Consider the following 17071-nt stretch of genomic DNA (forward strand, 5'->3'; position numbering starts at 1 on the left):
TTATCAACATCGAGAAATCTCGACTGGCTCCCACACAGTCTCTACAGTTCATAGGCGCTTGGCTTCGACCCGACCTGGGCCTCGTTCAAGTTCCTTTAGACCGTTGGGAGAAGATCCAGACCATGATTGCCATAGCCCTCACCGCTCCAATGACCTTCCGCGGTTGGCAGAGTCTCCTGGGTCTCCTCACTTCTGCCCAGGATTTGACACTCAGAGGTCGTCTCCAGTTGCGGCGCTTGCAGATGTTTCTCAACCCGTTTGTTCGTTTCAACAATCCGGACTTGATCATCTCACTTCCAGACGATCTACACTCCAGCCTGCAGTGGTGGCAGCTCCGATCGAACGTCTTAGAAGGTGTCTCTATGCGGGCCTTCATAGCCACTCATCACCTATTCGTCGACGCGTCACTGGAAGGTTGGGGAGCCCATCTAAGCAACCAGACTACTTCAGGGCTGTGGTCTCCCGGCGAACTCGGACTCCACATCAACCTGTTAGAGTTGTTGGCAGTCTACTACGCTATCCTTCATTGGCGACAGATGTTGACGGAAGCCTCTCTCATGGTGGCCACAGACAGTACGACCGCGGCGGCTTACATCAATCGTCAGGGCGGGAACTCACTCCAGCAGTCTGCTGCAGTTGACTTATCGTCTCTACAAGCTGGTCGACGAAATTCCATTGCAACTTCGGGCTCGTCATATTCCAGGGGTTTGCAATGTACTAGCCGACACATTGTCCCGGCCGTCGTCTCCACAGCCGACGGAGTGGATGCTCCATCCGGAAGCGTTTCGATGGGTGTGCGACAGACTTTGGACACCAAACATCGATCTTTTCGCCACACGATTCAACCATCAGCTGAGGGTTTACGTGTCTCCGGTGCCGGATCCCGAAGCTCTGGATCTCGACGCATTGGCCATCAGCTGGGAACAGATGGACGCGTACGCTTTTCCTCCACCAATCCTCCTTCCAAGGGTGCTTCAGAGGTTTCAGCTGTACCATTGTCGCCTGTTGCTCATTGCTCCGATGTGGCCATCCAGGATGTGGTATCCAGATCTAATACGTCTGGCCGATCCACATCCTTTACCGCTGCCAAACTGGGATCATTTGTTGCTGCATCCCACGTCAAGACTGTACCATCCACGTCCGCAGTTGTTCCAACTGCACGCGTGGACTTTATCTCCAAGAGTTTGAGGAAGAAAGGTTTTTCTTCACAGTCTACGGCGGCCATTTTGAAAGCGCACAGATCATCTACTACTGCGGCTTACAACGTCAGATGGCTTTGCTTTCACCGATGGTGTGTTAGAAAAAAAAACTCAAACCTCAGACGATACAGATACCTCGTCTTGCTGATTTTTTGCTGTATCTGCGGACCACTTTACGATTGAAGGGGTCTACCATCGCTGGGTACGTTTCGGTCATCGCTACTGTTCGTGATGTAACTACTGGAACGAAGTTATCGGGTATTCCTGAGATCCATAAAATGATCAAAGGTTTTCGCCTTGAAGATCAAGTACACCGGTTTCGGCCACCAAGATGGGACCTGAATTTGGTGTTACGAGCGTTATCGACCGCACCTTATGAGCCGATCGAGTCCTCTTCCCTGCAAGATTTGACACGGAAGACGGTGTTTTTTACTCGGTTTCGCCACGGCTGCTCGTGTCTCAGAACTTCATGCTCTTGATGTCGATTTGGTACGTTTTCACCGAGATCGGCGTGCAGTCAACTTGGGGTTACTCATGAACTTTATTGCAAAGAATCAGTTACCAGACCAAGCGCCTCGCTCGTATGTTGTGCAGGCCCTCTCCTCTATCGTTGGTCCGGCGGACGTTGAGGACTTGGCGTTGTGCCCTGTTAGAGCCCTGCACCAGTACATCGAGAGGACCAGATCTTTTCGACAACATCGTAAAAGACTTTTCCTTTCCTGTAACCAGAGTCGGTTGAGGGATATTACCAAGAACACGGTGGCCACCTGGATCCGGTCTTCTATCCTGACCGCTTATCAGAAGGAGGGTTTACCTGCTCCGTCTGCTTCCAATCCGCATGAACTCCGTGCCTTGGCTGCCACGATGTCCCTGCATTGCAACACATCCATTCAGCACATCATCACTGGCTGTTTCTGGGCGACGGACTCCATCTTCGCCAACTATTATCTGAGGGATGTCTCCACAGAAGACGTTGAGGGGTTCCATCATCTGGGTCCGGTTGTTGCTGCACAGACTCTGTTGAATACAAGCCATCCTTGTCGCCGTTGATGTCTGTCTGATTCTGGGCTGCATACCGAGATGTCCACCGAATCGACAGGTGAGGATTGCTTAGACTTTTGTTCTTTTGCACAGTTCACGCACTGGTGCCGGAACTTTTGTCTCGATAACCTTAACTCTTCACTGCATGTGGTTATTGGTTGTCGTTATTGAACTAAACAGATCTTTGGTGTACTAGACAGAAAACATTCGGGGGTCTTGTTTTGTTCAATGTTCTGACGGATGCACCTCATTAGGTTGTCGCTTGTTATTGAAAAACTATAACACTTCAATACGTGAGGGTTACCTAACACCTGCATCCCTGGTGGCTACGTCTTCCCACCCTGTCAGAACCAGCATGAGATGTGGCTTCCGCCTCCTGGTTCATGTGTTCTAGGAGCCGTACCTGCCACTGCTGACGGATGCCACCATTCTGGTTGTTGTTACTAACATCACCTGCATTGGTCGTGACGGGCATCCCTAGGAGGAGGGTTTTACCAAGGTTGGCCTTATTCTTCCACTAGTCAGCCTCTTTCCGGTTGGGGAGTTATCACAAGCATCTACGGATCTCGGCACCCACCACCATCTGTTGAATGCTGCACTTGTTTGAGGACAGGTAATGTCTATAGAAATGGAGAAAACTTGAGTGTTTTCTCTTTTATAGATACATTACCTGTCCTCAAGATTCATCCCGCCCGGGCCTCCCCGCTTCCTGTTCTCCGTGCGATGCGCTCATGGAAAAAGAAGGAAGTTACAGTCATGTGACCGGAACTAGAGAGCAGTATACAGTAGAAGAATTTAGGCCATCCCATTGGCTGTTGGGATGTTCGGACCAGACCACTTGCGTGGGGGGGAGGTGCACTTGTTTGAGGACAGGTAATGTATCTATAAAAGAGAAAACACTCAAGTTTTCTCCAATTCCTAGCTGTATCCTTCCAGTTTCTGGTTGAAACATTTTGAGACTGCCCTTGTTATTCATAAAATATATATATATTATGAATAATAAACAAATTATTACACTCGCATGTGAGTCACTCGCGTGTGAGTCACTCGTGTGTGAGTCGTACTGATTTTATGAAACTCTTATCAGGATATATGTATTACACTTGCTCTTGCTCGGTCAATACAAAAATCCTGACACTTGTTTAGTAAAAACCGTATGACACACAAGCTCGTATAATAATCTCTATATATTATAAGGTGTTTTCTTAATTGGTTTTTATATTACAGAGTGTTCGGATTGCCGTCTGACTTCAAGGAGGGTGTTATTTTCAGCACGTATGCCACATTGGTTTCATCTGTACAGAAAGGAGGTATCTCATAGACTAGGTTTTAGATTTAATCACTTAAAAAGTTGTTTTATTAGACTCCCGTAACAGTGTTCGAAATAAGCAATTGTCCATGAAAATGTGCTTGTACAAACAATGTTTACTCCATGGTTGTCCTATAGACAAGTAAAACATTCTGAATGCAATTTTATTTTGAGCAGTCAAAAACACTGCCCTTGCACTTGAATAAAACAAACCCTTTATTTGGACAAATGAAAATATTGACAGACAAGTAGATTTCTAGATGTACTTGTCCGGTGGACTAGTAAAAACCTTTGTTTATTTTTACCGCTGCAGTAATCAGACAACTGTTATATAGGCAGCTGAATTACAAAACACAATTTCACTGAATGTGCGAATGTGTATATTTGTATTTATTATATACATAGCAATGAAATATATAGATCTACAGAAACCATAAAAGTCATATCCGGTGAAAAGTCATATTTTCACTGTATTTTAGCTACAGTGGAAATATAGAAGTCGTATTTACTTTTTTGTAAAAGTGCATGATTAAATTATCTCCCTTTGTCTCGGTTCTTCGTATTTAAATTTGATGATTACCAATGCATCTGATCGTATTTGAAAAATAAAAAACGTAATTTAAACAACTGTACCTATAAAAACAGGATACGAAGTGCAATTACGATAAAATATATAAAACTAATTGAATAGAAAGCTAAATAATGATGACACAATGTAGTGTCATCGAGTGTAAGTGTAAGAATTTAACGGCGTTCGACTCGTTTTGTTTTTGTGGGAGTTTTTAGAGGATCGCTTTGTCAGGTATGTTTGCACCGCAGTATTGTTAAATAAATGTTAGTAAAGATAAATTTTAATCAAATTTCTTTTTAAAAGTCTATGGTAAAGTAAATTTTCTGGCAAAGTTCCATAGGAAGAAATATATCATGACGTTACGTGTTTTCGATAGGATAAGTGAAAGATATTACCAAAGAGCGAAAGATATTGTCAAAAATTAGGAAATATGTAGATAATAAATAGACCATTTAATGGTGTTTTTCCCGAATACGATTTTTATGTCAACTCGTGATGTGTGAAAACCATGTTCACTCGTTGACATAAAAATCGTATTTGAAAAACCCCATGAAATAGCCTCTATGTATTTGTACGTGTTTTGTATCTACATAACTGCCTGGCTGCCTGCCTGCTTTCTTACCTACCTGGGGGCGAGACGTAGCCCAGTGGTAAAGCATTAGCTTGATGCACAGTTGATTTGGGATTGATCCCCATCACTGGTCCTGTTGGGCTATTTCTCGTTCCAGCCAGTGCACCACGACTGGTACATCAAAGGCCGTGGTATGTGCTATCCTGTACGAGATGGTGCATATAAAAGATCCCTTGCTGCTAATCGAAAAGAGTAGCCTATGAAGTGGCGACAGCAGGTTTTCTCCGTCAATATCTGTGTGGTCCTTAACCATATGTCCGATGCCATATAACCGTAAATAAAATGTGTTGAGTGCGTCGTTAAATAAAACATTTCCTTCTCCTTCTTATCTACCTATACTGATGGAAAGAAATAATGGATCACACTAACGCTAACAGGAGAGAGTCAATACAGTCAATACATCTTTATATTTTAGACAGACATTATCGCACACGCACACAAGCACACAGAAAGAATACCATCGATAGAAAAATCTTCTAATTAAAAAATAAAATAAAAATGACACCTCAGCACATTGATTAATGAACTAAACTCGCTAAACAGAACAAAAGTCATTTCAACCATTTCAGTGACAAACACCACCCACCAAAAGACACCCGCACACATGCACGCACACACACACACGACTAATACAAAGTTCAACCGGCAGGCATTTCGCTAACGTTCGCGAACTATTTGATTGGTTCCCGACATGGCTATTTGGTTTACTGTGAAGCACTTAAACCAGTCTAGTGGACGTTTTTCTGCTCAGTCTGGTTGAACTTGATGTAGCATTAAAACGAGTTCCAACTAGGTCATTGCACTATGTTGACTGTTCATAGCACTGGATTGCAAGAGGGTGGCAGCTTGTATATTGTTGAACCGTGGCTATGGTGCGTTACGGGTGTTTTATTCATCATACACTCCTACAAGTCACTTGAAGTGTTATGCAGCCTGATGATGAGATATTTTTCATGTCATGCACATGTTACTTTCTTACAGCATATTCATATTTACTTACAATCCAGAGATGCAAACATGTTATGGGTAAAATTGCCATGGAAAATGCCGTAGACACTATTTTTCTGTGAAAATGTTTTTTGCCTTGGTCATTTTCTTAATTTCAGGGGTTGTTCAGTCCAGTACTGGAATATGTTTTTGTTTTGTAGGTTCGTTCAGCAGCACGAGAACGTCGCGACTACAGCAGCTGATTAAGTGGTGCGGAGGGGAGGACTTTGATGGATGTCTCATCTTCGATGAATGTCACAAAGCAAAAAACTTTATACCTGTATGTACATTTGTTTTTGACATGGCATTTTTTTGTTACAATATAGATAATGATAAAATGAATGGTGAAGCCACAGTATTTCCCTTTTGGCATTTGGGTGGGGGTGGGGTGGGGGATGTCAATGATTGCATTTGGTCAGCAGTCGGTTTGGGATCGATCCCCGTTGGGCTATTTTTTCTTCCAGCCATAAACTAGATGAAACTTTGTGAACGTGGCTTTACAGGTCTCCATCTACATTTGCAGTGTAGTCGCTTTTTGGTATTTGGTATTCAGCTGGTATTTTTGATGAAAAATCCCCTATTGTATTGAAGATTATCCATATGTTAGAAATCAAATATGTAGATTTAAATGTATTGAGGTGTTGCTGACCAGACATTCCTTTCTGCCCCTGTTGACCGTGAAACATTTGACGTGTATTTTATTTGTTTTCAGAATAAAGAACACGCCAGTACAAAAGTAGCTCTTGCTGTCAGCTCTATTCAGAGGTGGGTGGATTTTGTCTATCTTCATTCATTCATTCATTCATTTATTCATTCATTCATTCATTCATTCATTCATTCATTCATTCATTCATTCATTTTAACTGATTTTCGTGCTTATATCCTATTAAGGTTCAAGCACGCTGTCCTGGGCACACACCTCAGCTGTCTGTCCAGGACAGTGGGTTAGTGGTTAGTGAGAGAGAAGAGGGTGTAATGGTCTTGCACCTACCTATTGAGTTGTTAAAATTTGCTTTGGGTGGGAGCCGGTACCGGGCTGCGAACGCTGTACCTACCAGCTTTATGTCCGATAGCTTAACCACGACACCACCGAGGCCGGTTTTTGTCTATCTGGGCTATTTATCTAGGACGGGTTAGTAATAAAGAAATTATTATAGGGGCTTGGTGGATGTTCAAGAATATATTTTGTAGGGGGTGGGTAGGGGACAAAAGGAAGCTCTGTGATTCTAATTTTTTGCTTTTGGTACTGAAATGTATACTTGATTTAAATTATTTTGTGGGTGGTGGGTATAAGAAAAGTTGCCTCCAGACCCACACTGGAATCATCAATTTGAGACAAACTGTACGTCCTCCCTACATTATGGATCTGAGTTATTAATATCGCTAATCAAGATTTTGAAAACAAAATCTTCCCTACGGTCTAGACCAGTTTCATTGTAGTAAGAATTCCAATTGTTAATTCATCACAATTCAAACTATAAATAGATAATAACTAATTAATGATGTCGGATATCTGCTTTATCCTGTGATGGTAAGAATGAGAAATTCCACGAGGCTCTGTTGAGGTCATTAACTAGTTATGATCTTTATCCTGCAGACCATAACAATTATGGGGAAAAGCTATTATTTCTGTTATTTCAGCCACATTGTACGATGAACTAGAGGTCAGATGAGTGATTTTGTAATGTAGCTACATGTGTGCGTGTGACTTCACTTCAAAAGTCCTATCCTGCTACTATACGAATATGACTTTACTTTATCCGTCATCATATTCTGTCAGTAGAAACGATAGTTGCAGGATAAAATTGTACACATTTTTTTATTTAAAAAGTATTTGTCTTTAGTATCTCTACTGCTTTTCGATGTCTTTACTTTAAATCTTTTCATTTGTTCTGTTTATACAGGATGTTGCCTAAGGCTCGAGTTGTGTATTGCAGTGCGACCGGGATCACAGATGTTAAAAATATGGTAAGCAGCAGAATTGCCACAATTGTATGTCCAGTCAGTGTACCACAATTGGTATATCAAAGGCTGTGGTATGTGCTATCCTGTCTGTGGGAAAGTGCATTTAAAAGATTCCTTGCTACTAATGGAAAAAGGTAGCAGGTTTTCTTTAAGACTATATGTCAAAAATACCAAATGTCTGACATCCAATAGCTAATGAATAATAAATCAATATGCTCTAGTGGTGTCTTTAAACAAAACAAACATTAACTTTCAGAATTGTATGATGTTCATAAACTTTCATTTTAAACTAGTTTTGGACAGTGATAATTAAAAATTATTTTACTAGAGATACACATTAAAAATGAAATGGTAGAATGCTTTTGTTTAAAGCGGCAGTATCCAGAATATTTTTATTATTTAAGCATATAGAACAGAAAATCCAATTATGTTTGGTGCATATATGACGCCGCACTCCACATTGGTTTCACTACGCTGGCTTATCCAGGTCAAAAACAAAGCCAGTATTTCGAAAGTGGGACATTTTTGACGGGCTCCTACCGCATGTGCAGGGATTTCAGTGGGGTTGGGGGTTATAGACTGCCTTGAGCGAAGTTTATATGGGGCCATGTTCCCCCAGAAAATATATTTCAATTTTTTTTTATCTTGGTCAGGGAAAAGTTTCGACCTCCAATACCCTCCCCCCTGCACATGCGCATTTCCTCTCTTAGATTATATGTCAGAATTACCAAACGTTTGACATCCAAAAGCAGAAGATTATTAAATCAATATGCTCTAACACTGATGTCGTTAAACAAAACAAACTCACTTTACCCTTTCCAAACGAAATAATATTTATTTGAATTTGTTGATTTTACCACACGTAAAATTAAAAAGTGAAAACGGTCATTTTCTACTTTATTATATTTTATTAAAAATATATACATGATCAATGTGTTATACAAACTAAACTTTGAAAGTTCTACTAACACTTTATAAAATATTAATTCTTAAATAGGAAAGTACAATTGTCGATAGTACGTTGTCAAGATCAAAACCGGTTTTAACGAAAGACTAGTACGTATCCTCAACTGAACGTTCTTTGTCCAGCGCAAGAATTATCATTTAATTTTTTGAGACGAACCCTACATTTTCAAATCCGCAAACGCACCTGTTAACTGAAATTGACAACAGGCTGTCGTTTGTGGTTTTGACGTTCTCCGTTCATAGCAAACACACACACATTTTTTAAAATTGCAGTTGAACTTATATTTCAAATTTGTGCATGATATTATTATATGGTAACCAGACACTAACTTTAAACATTTAATAAATAAATGTCCAGCAGAATTGACAAACATTAGCTTTAGTAATATATTTAGTTTTAAATCATACCTTTGTTGGGGTTTTTGTTTTTTAAATAATATGAATTCATTATTTAATAGATGAAAATTACATGGATTGTGTTTTTGGATACCAGAATTTAGTACTGTGCAATAACTGTTCCTGGCCTTGTTATTTGATAAAAAGCTCAAAGCAACCACCCCTTACTTTACAAGACCCTTCACTTTTTCAGAGTTTTTTTCCAATGTTAATTTGCTCTCTGGTTTTAGGTTTCTGTGTTCATTGATTTGATCTGTACTTGCAGGCATTCATGGAGCGACTTGGGTTGTGGGGAGACGGAGCACCATTCAAGTCATTTCCACATTTCTTAGAGTCCGTCCAACGCAAGGGATTAGGTAACAAGGAAGGAAGGAAATGGTTTATTTAACGACACAACTCAACACATTTTATTTACGGACATATGGTTAAGGACCACACACATATTGAGAGAGAAAACCTGCTGTCGCCACTTCATGGACTACTCTGTTCGATTAGCAGCAAGGGATCTTTTATATGCACCATCCCACAGACAGAATAGTACATACCACAGCCTTTGTTACACCAGTTGTGGAGCACTGGCTGGAACTGGAAATAGCCCAGTGGGTCCACCGACGGGGATCCATTGGGCTATTTCCATTGAGTATCAGGACAGTCGGTAGGGTGGTGCAGGGTCTTTAATTTAGGCAAGTCAGGACAGTTGATAGGGTGGTGCTTTGCCAGCAGTTTACATATGTTATAGGGCAGCCTTTTGGGGTGCAGATTATATGTTTGGGCAGTACCATGTCAACAGATTATGTATGTTACGACAGTCCATAGGGCAGTACCATGTCAACAGATTATGTATGTTACGACAGTCCATAGGGCAGTACCATGTCAACAGATTATGTATGTTACGACAGTCAATAGGGCAGTACCATGTCAACAGATTATGTATGTTACGACAGTCCATAGGGCATTACCATGTCAACAGATTATGTATGTTACGACAGTCCATAGGGCAGTACCATGTCAACAGATTATGTATGTTACGACAGTCAATAGGGCAGTACCATGTCAACAGATTATGTATTTTACGACAGTCAATAGGGCTGTACCATGTCAACAGATTAGATATGTTACGACAGTCAATAGGGCAGTACCATGTCAGCAGATTAGGTATGTTACGACAGTCAATAGGGCAGTACCATGTCAGCAGATTAGGTATGTTACGACAGTCAATAGGGCAGTACCATGTCAACAGATTAGATATGTTACGACAGTCAATAGGGCTGTACCATGTCAACAGATTAGGTATGTTACGACAGTCAATAGGGCAGTACCATGTCAACAGATTATGTATGTTACGACAGTCAATAGGGCAGTACCATGTCAACAGATTATGTATGTTACAACAGTCCATAGGGCAGTACCATGTCAACAGATTATGTATTTTACGACAGTCATTAGGGCAGTACCATGTCAACAGATAAGGTATGTTAGGACAATCAATAGGGCAGTACCATGTCAGCAGATTAGGTATGTTACGACAGTCAATAGGGCAGTACCATGTCAACAGATTAGATATGTTACGACAGTCAATAGGGCTGTACCATGTCAATAGATTAGGTATGTTACGACAGTCAATAGGGCTGTACCATGTCAACAGATTAGATATGTTACGACAGTCAATAGGGCAGTACCATGTCAACAGATTAGGAATGTTACGACAGTCAATAGGGCAGTACCATGTCAACAGATTATGTATGTTACGACAGTCCATAGGGCAGTACCATGTCAACAGATTATGTATGTTACGACAGTCCATAGGGCAGTACCATGTCAACAGATTATGTATGTTACGACAGTCAATAGGGCAGTACCATGTCAACAGATTATGTATGTTACAACAGTCCATAGGGCAGTACCATGTCAACAGATTATGTATGTTACGACAGTCCATAGGGCAGTACCATGTCAACAGATTATGTATGTTACGACAGTCAATAGGGCAGTACCATGTCAACAGATTATGTATGTTACAACAGTCCATAGGGCAGTACCATGTCAACAGATTAGATATGTTACGACAGTCAATAGGGCAGTACCATGTCAACAGATTATGTATGTTACAACAGTCCATAGGGCAGTACCATGTCAACAGATTATGTATTTTACGACAGTCATTAGGGCAGTACCATGTCAACAGATAAGGTATGTTAGGACAATCAATAGGGCAGTACCATGTCAGCAGATTAGGTATGTTACGACAGTCAATAGGGCAGTACCATGTCAACAGATTAGATATGTTACGACAGTCAATAGGGCTGTACCATGTCAACAGATTAGGTATGTTACGACAGTCAGTAGGGCTGTACCATGGAAATACCATGTCAACAGATTAGATATGTTACGACAGTCAATAGGGCAGTACCATGTCAACAGATTAGGAATGTTACGACAGTCAATAGGGCAGTACCATGTCAACAGATTATGTATGTTACGACAGTCCATAGGGCAGTACCATGTCAACAGATTATGTATGTTACGACAGTCAATAGGGCAGTACCATGTCAACAGATTATGTATGTTACGACAGTCCATAGGGCATTACCATGTCAACAGATTATGTATGTTACGACAGTCCATAGGGCAGTACCATGTCAACAGATTATGTATGTTACGACAGTCAATAGGGCAGTACCATGTCAACAGATTATGTATTTTACGACAGTCAATAGGGCTGTACCATGTCAACAGATTAGATATGTTACGACAGTCAATAGGGCAGTACCATGTCAGCAGATTAGGTATGTTACGACAGTCAATAGGGCAGTACCATGTCAGCAGATTAGGTATGTTACGACAGTCAATAGGGCAGTACCATGTCAACAGATTAGATATGTTACGACAGTCAATAGGGCTGTACCATGTCAACAGATTAGGTATGTTACGACAGTCAATAGGGCAGTACCATGTCAACAGATTATGTATGTTACGACAGTCAATAGGGCAGTACCATGTCAACAGATTATGTATGTTACAACAGTCCATAGGGCAGTACCATGTCAACAGATTATGTATTTTACGACAGTCATTAGGGCAGTACCATGTCAACAGATAAGGTATGTTAGGACAATCAATAGGGCAGTACCATGTCAGCAGATTAGGTATGTTACGACAGTCAATAGGGCAGTACCATGTCAACAGATTAGATATGTTACGACAGTCAATAGGGCTGTACCATGTCAACAGATTAGGTATGTTACGACAGTCAATAGGGCTGTACCATGTCAACAGATTAGATATGTTACGACAGTCAATAGGGCAGTACCATGTCAACAGATTAGGAATGTTACGACAGTCAATAGGGCAGTACCATGTCAACAGATTATGTATGTTACGACAGTCCATAGGGCAGTACCATGTCAACAGATTATGTATGTTACGACAGTCAATAGGGCAGTACCATGTCAACAGATTATGTATGTTACGACAGTCAATAGGGCATTACCATGTCAACAGATTATGTATGTTACGACAGTCCATAGGGCAGTACCATGTCAACAGATTATGTATGTTACGACAGTCAATAGGGCAGTACCATGTCAACAGATTATGTATTTTACGACAGTCAATAGGGCTGTACCATGTCAACAGATTAGATATGTTACGACAGTCAATAGGGCAGTACCATGTCAGCAGATTAGGTATGTTACGACAGTCAATAGGGCAGTACCATGTCAGCAGATTAGGTATGTTACGACAGTCAATAGGGCAGTACCATGTCAACAGATTAGATATGTTACGACAGTCAATAGGGCTGTACCATGTCAACAGATTAGGTATGTTACGACAGTCAATAGGGCAGTACCATGTCAACAGATTATGTATGTTACAACAGTCCATAGGGCAGTACCATGTCAACAGATTAGGTATGTTACGACAGTCAATAGGGCAGTACCATGTCAACAGATTAGGTATGTTACGACAGTCAATAGGGCAGTACCATGTCAACAGATTATGTATGTTACAACAGTCCATAGGGCAGTACCATGTCAACAGATTAGGTATGTTACGACAGTCAATAGGGCAGTACCATGTCAACAGATTATGTATGTTACAACAGTCCATAGGGCAGTACCATGTCAACAGATTAGGTATGTTACGACAGTCAATAGGGCAGTACCATGTCAACAGATTAGGTATGTTACGACAGTCAATAGGGCAGTACCATGTCAACAGATTATGTATGTTACAACAGTCCATAGGGCAGTACCATGTCAACAGATTAGGTATGTTACGACAGTCAATAGGGCAGTACCATGTCAACAGATTAGGTATGTTACGACAGTCAATAGGGCAGTACCATGTCAACAGATTAGGAATGTTAGGACAGTCAGCGGGGTGCACAGTAAAATTAGGTAAGTTAGGACAGTCAATAGGATGGTATATGATCAACATATTAGGTATGTTAGGACAGTCAATAGGACTGTATGGTCAGGAGTTTTGACTAAACAGTCGTTTTGTCTGGTATTAACTGTACTTTGTTATGAAGTTAACCTTTGACATGTTTCAGGAGTTTTGACTGATTGATTGTTTTGTCTGGTATTAACTTGGTTATGAAGTTAACCTTTGACATGTTTCAGGAGTTTTGACTGAACAATCGTTTTGTCTGGTATTAACTTTACTTCGTTATAAAGTTGACCTTTGACATGTTTTAGGAGTTTTGACTAAACGATTGTTTTATCTGGTGATAACTGTACTTCGTTATAAAGTTAACCTTTGACATGTTTCAGGAGTGTCTGAGATGCTGGCGATGGAAATGAAAGCGTCCGGAATGTACGTGTCACGTGGACTCAGCTTCAAACAGGCGGAGGTGAGTGAGTTTTCTATTAATAGAAACACTGGTCATTCCATCAAGGGAGCAGGATGGAGCTCAGTGATTCAGCACTTGCCTGAGGTGACTGGTTATAGGATCGATTGCTCTTGATGGACCCATTGGGCTATTTCTCTTACCAGCTCGATCCCTGTTGGTGGGCCCATTGGGCTATTTTTCGTACTAGCTCAATCCCCATCGGTGGGCCCATTGGGCTATTTCTCTTACCAGCTTGATCTGTCGATGGGCCCATTGGGCTATTTCTCTTACCAGCTCGATCCCTGTCGGTGGGCCTATTGGGCTATTTCTTGTACCAGCTCGATCCCTGTCGGTGGGCCTATTGGCTTATTTCTCTTACCAGCTCGATCCCTGTCGGTGGGCCTATTGGCTTATTTCTCTTACCAGCTCGATCCCTGTCGGTGGGCCTATTGGGATATTTCTCATACCAGCTCGATCCCTGTCGGTGGGCCTATTGGGCTATTTGTCATACCAGCTCGATCCCTGTTGGTGGGCCCATTGGGCTATTTCTCGTACCAGCTCGATCCCTGTTGGTGGGCCTATTGGGCTATTTCTCGTACCAGCTCGATCCCTGTCGGTGGGTCCATTGGGCTATTTCTCATACCAGCTTGATCCCTGTTGGTGAGTCCATTGGGCTATTTCTTGTACCCACTCAATCCCTGTCAGTGGGTCCATTGCGCTATTTCTCGTACCAGCTTGATCCCTGTCGGTGGGCCTATTGGGCTATTTCTTGTACCAGCTTGATCCCTGTCGGTGGGCCCATTTGGCTGTTTCTCTTACCAGCTTGATCCCTGTCGGTGGGCCTATTGGGCTATTTCTCTTACCAGCTTGATCCCTGTCGGTGGGCCCATTGGGCTATTTCTTGTACCAGCTTGATCCCTGTCGGTGGGCCCATTGGGCTATTTCTCGTACCAGCTAGATCCCTGTCGGTGGGCCCATTGGGCTATTTCTCGTACCAGCTTGATCCCTGTTGGTGGGCCCATTGGGCTATTTCTTGTACCAGCTTGATCCCTGTCGGTGGGCCCATTGGGCTATTTCTTGTACCAGCTTGCTCCCTGTCGGTGGGCCTATTGGGCTATTTCTCGTACCAGCTCGATCCCTGTCGTACCACCACTGGTATATCCTGTCTGTGGGATGGTGTATATAAAAGATCCCTTGCTACTACCGTATATCTTCGCCTGTAAGTCGATCTCGGCTATAAGTCGAGTCCCTAATTTCAAGCCCTGAAAACATATTTTTTTATTGACCCGTTTATAAGTCGACCCATGAAAAACAACTTATAAATATTGAAATATTTCTTATTTTCTGCACATGAGAACAATAATGTACAATATTTGAACAAAAGAAAATTATTTTACAAACTTCGGTTTTCACGTTTTGTACATCGCAATATAATCAGACTATTCCAATCAAACTATCATTATTACATAGCATCAAAACGAAATATTCCCTTAGTAGAGAGTGAAAGCTGTTTGACTGTTACTGTATGGTACTGTACAGATGGTTTTGTGCACAGACAACAACTTTATTTATAAACACTGCCAACAGATCACTACGATAAAACTGAAAGTATCACGTTTTGCCGCCATATTAATACATGTAAGGAGGATAACTCTGGAAAGTACACTGGTTTTTGTACCAAATGATGTGTGTCCCTATTGCTCTAGATAGTGAACTGCAGAGATCAGTCTATTTTAAGGGAAATCTCAGTAATATTCATGAAGTTAATCACCGCCAAAACATTGTTTGAACAACCATTAATGCCAGTGACCAGATTTCAAAATAAACTCAGGCAACAGGTAGTTAGTATTGTTTACATTTTTACTATTAGTGATGACTGTTAATTTAACTAAGTGGACTGTTGTCTTGGCATGTGAGTGAGATCGTACGCCTTTTCGCATAACGAAAACCGTTCTAATGCCAAAAAAAAAAGGTTATAAAAAATAAATGTCAAATTAACATATTTGAGTATAAATACATGGCATACTTCAACAATAAAACTTGTAAAATAATCCCCAAAACAGTAATATTTTTTGGTGAATTTTTTTTACCCTCTTATAAGTCGACCGCCCAAGTTATAAAATAATTTTTGGGTGAAAAAAATTCGACTTATAGGCGAAGATATACGGTAATGGAAAAATGTAGCGAGTTTTCTCTCTGAATTCATAATTACCAAATGTTTGACATCCAATAACCGCTGATTCAGACAGCAAATAGCTGTGGTTTAAAATATTGTGAGGTGCGAGTATCATATATTCCTTTCTTTTCACACCAACAGAATAAGAGTGCTCACATGAAGTGCTTGGGTTGTAAGATCAAAACACCTCAATGGACCCATTCTCTGATTGGTTTTTTTCCTGCCCCCACCAACATCCCATGGCTGGTATATCAAAGGCCATGGTATGAGCTGTCCTGTCTCTGGATAGTGTATGTAAAAGATCGCTTGCTTATAATGGAAAAATGTAGTGTGGTTCCTCTACGACTATACATCAAGGGTGGGAATTCTCCTGAGATCAGCTGTTTTTCTCTCATAGAACATTGCGTTTCCTCGCATTTTAATTGTCGTTTCCTCCAAAATGTGTCATATGACAGATTTTAGCCTAGGATTTCAAGAATTTCCAGGACCCCTCTAGATTTCCTCTTTTTTACAGTTCACCAATTCCCACCTCTTATACATGTATGTCTGAATTATAACATTTTTGACATCCAATAGGCTGTTAATTAATAAATCTGTGTGCTCTAGTGGTGTTTTTAAACAAATATATTTTTAATAGATTTACACAAAACTAATATCCAGTGTAATGTTATTGTTGATGTCCACCTAACAAATCTGGAAATGTAAATATAATGCCATTCATGAGAAACCTGTTTCGGTGTATTTAGTAGTAAGTTTTCTTGGTTGTTATCACACTTCATTAACACTTGTGCCGGAACGTAGCCCAGTGGTACAGCGTTCGCTCAATGTGCGGTCGGTGTGGGCTTGATCCCCGTCGGTGGGGCCATTGGGCTATTTCTCGTTCCAGCCAGTGCGCCACAACTGGTATATCAAAGGCCGTGGTATGTACTACCCTGTCTCTGGGATGGTGCATATAAAAGATCCCTTGCTGCTAATCGGAAAGAGTACCCCATGAAA

At 41.2% G+C, this 17071-nt stretch overlaps 1 protein-coding gene across 2 annotated transcripts in view; it reads left to right on the plus strand.

Moving 5' to 3' along the window:
- LOC121374132 (protein FORGETTER 1-like) overlaps positions 1 to 17071 on the plus strand; it is a 93449-nt gene that overhangs the window by 17925 nt on the left and 58453 nt on the right. For both annotated transcript variants that reach the window (XM_041501084.1, XM_041501092.1), the window contains 6 exons: positions 3468 to 3550; positions 5900 to 6018; positions 6451 to 6503; positions 7643 to 7706; positions 9331 to 9421; positions 13841 to 13920. In XM_041501084.1, coding sequence (XP_041357018.1) covers positions 3468 to 3550; positions 5900 to 6018; positions 6451 to 6503; positions 7643 to 7706; positions 9331 to 9421; positions 13841 to 13920 — 490 coding nt within the window. The remainder of the gene's footprint in view (positions 1 to 3467; positions 3551 to 5899; positions 6019 to 6450; positions 6504 to 7642; positions 7707 to 9330; positions 9422 to 13840; positions 13921 to 17071) is intronic.

The sequence above is a fragment of the Gigantopelta aegis genome, chromosome 1 (assembly GCF_016097555.1).
Source record: "Gigantopelta aegis isolate Gae_Host chromosome 1, Gae_host_genome, whole genome shotgun sequence".
NCBI lineage: Eukaryota > Metazoa > Mollusca > Gastropoda > Neomphalida > Peltospiridae > Gigantopelta > Gigantopelta aegis.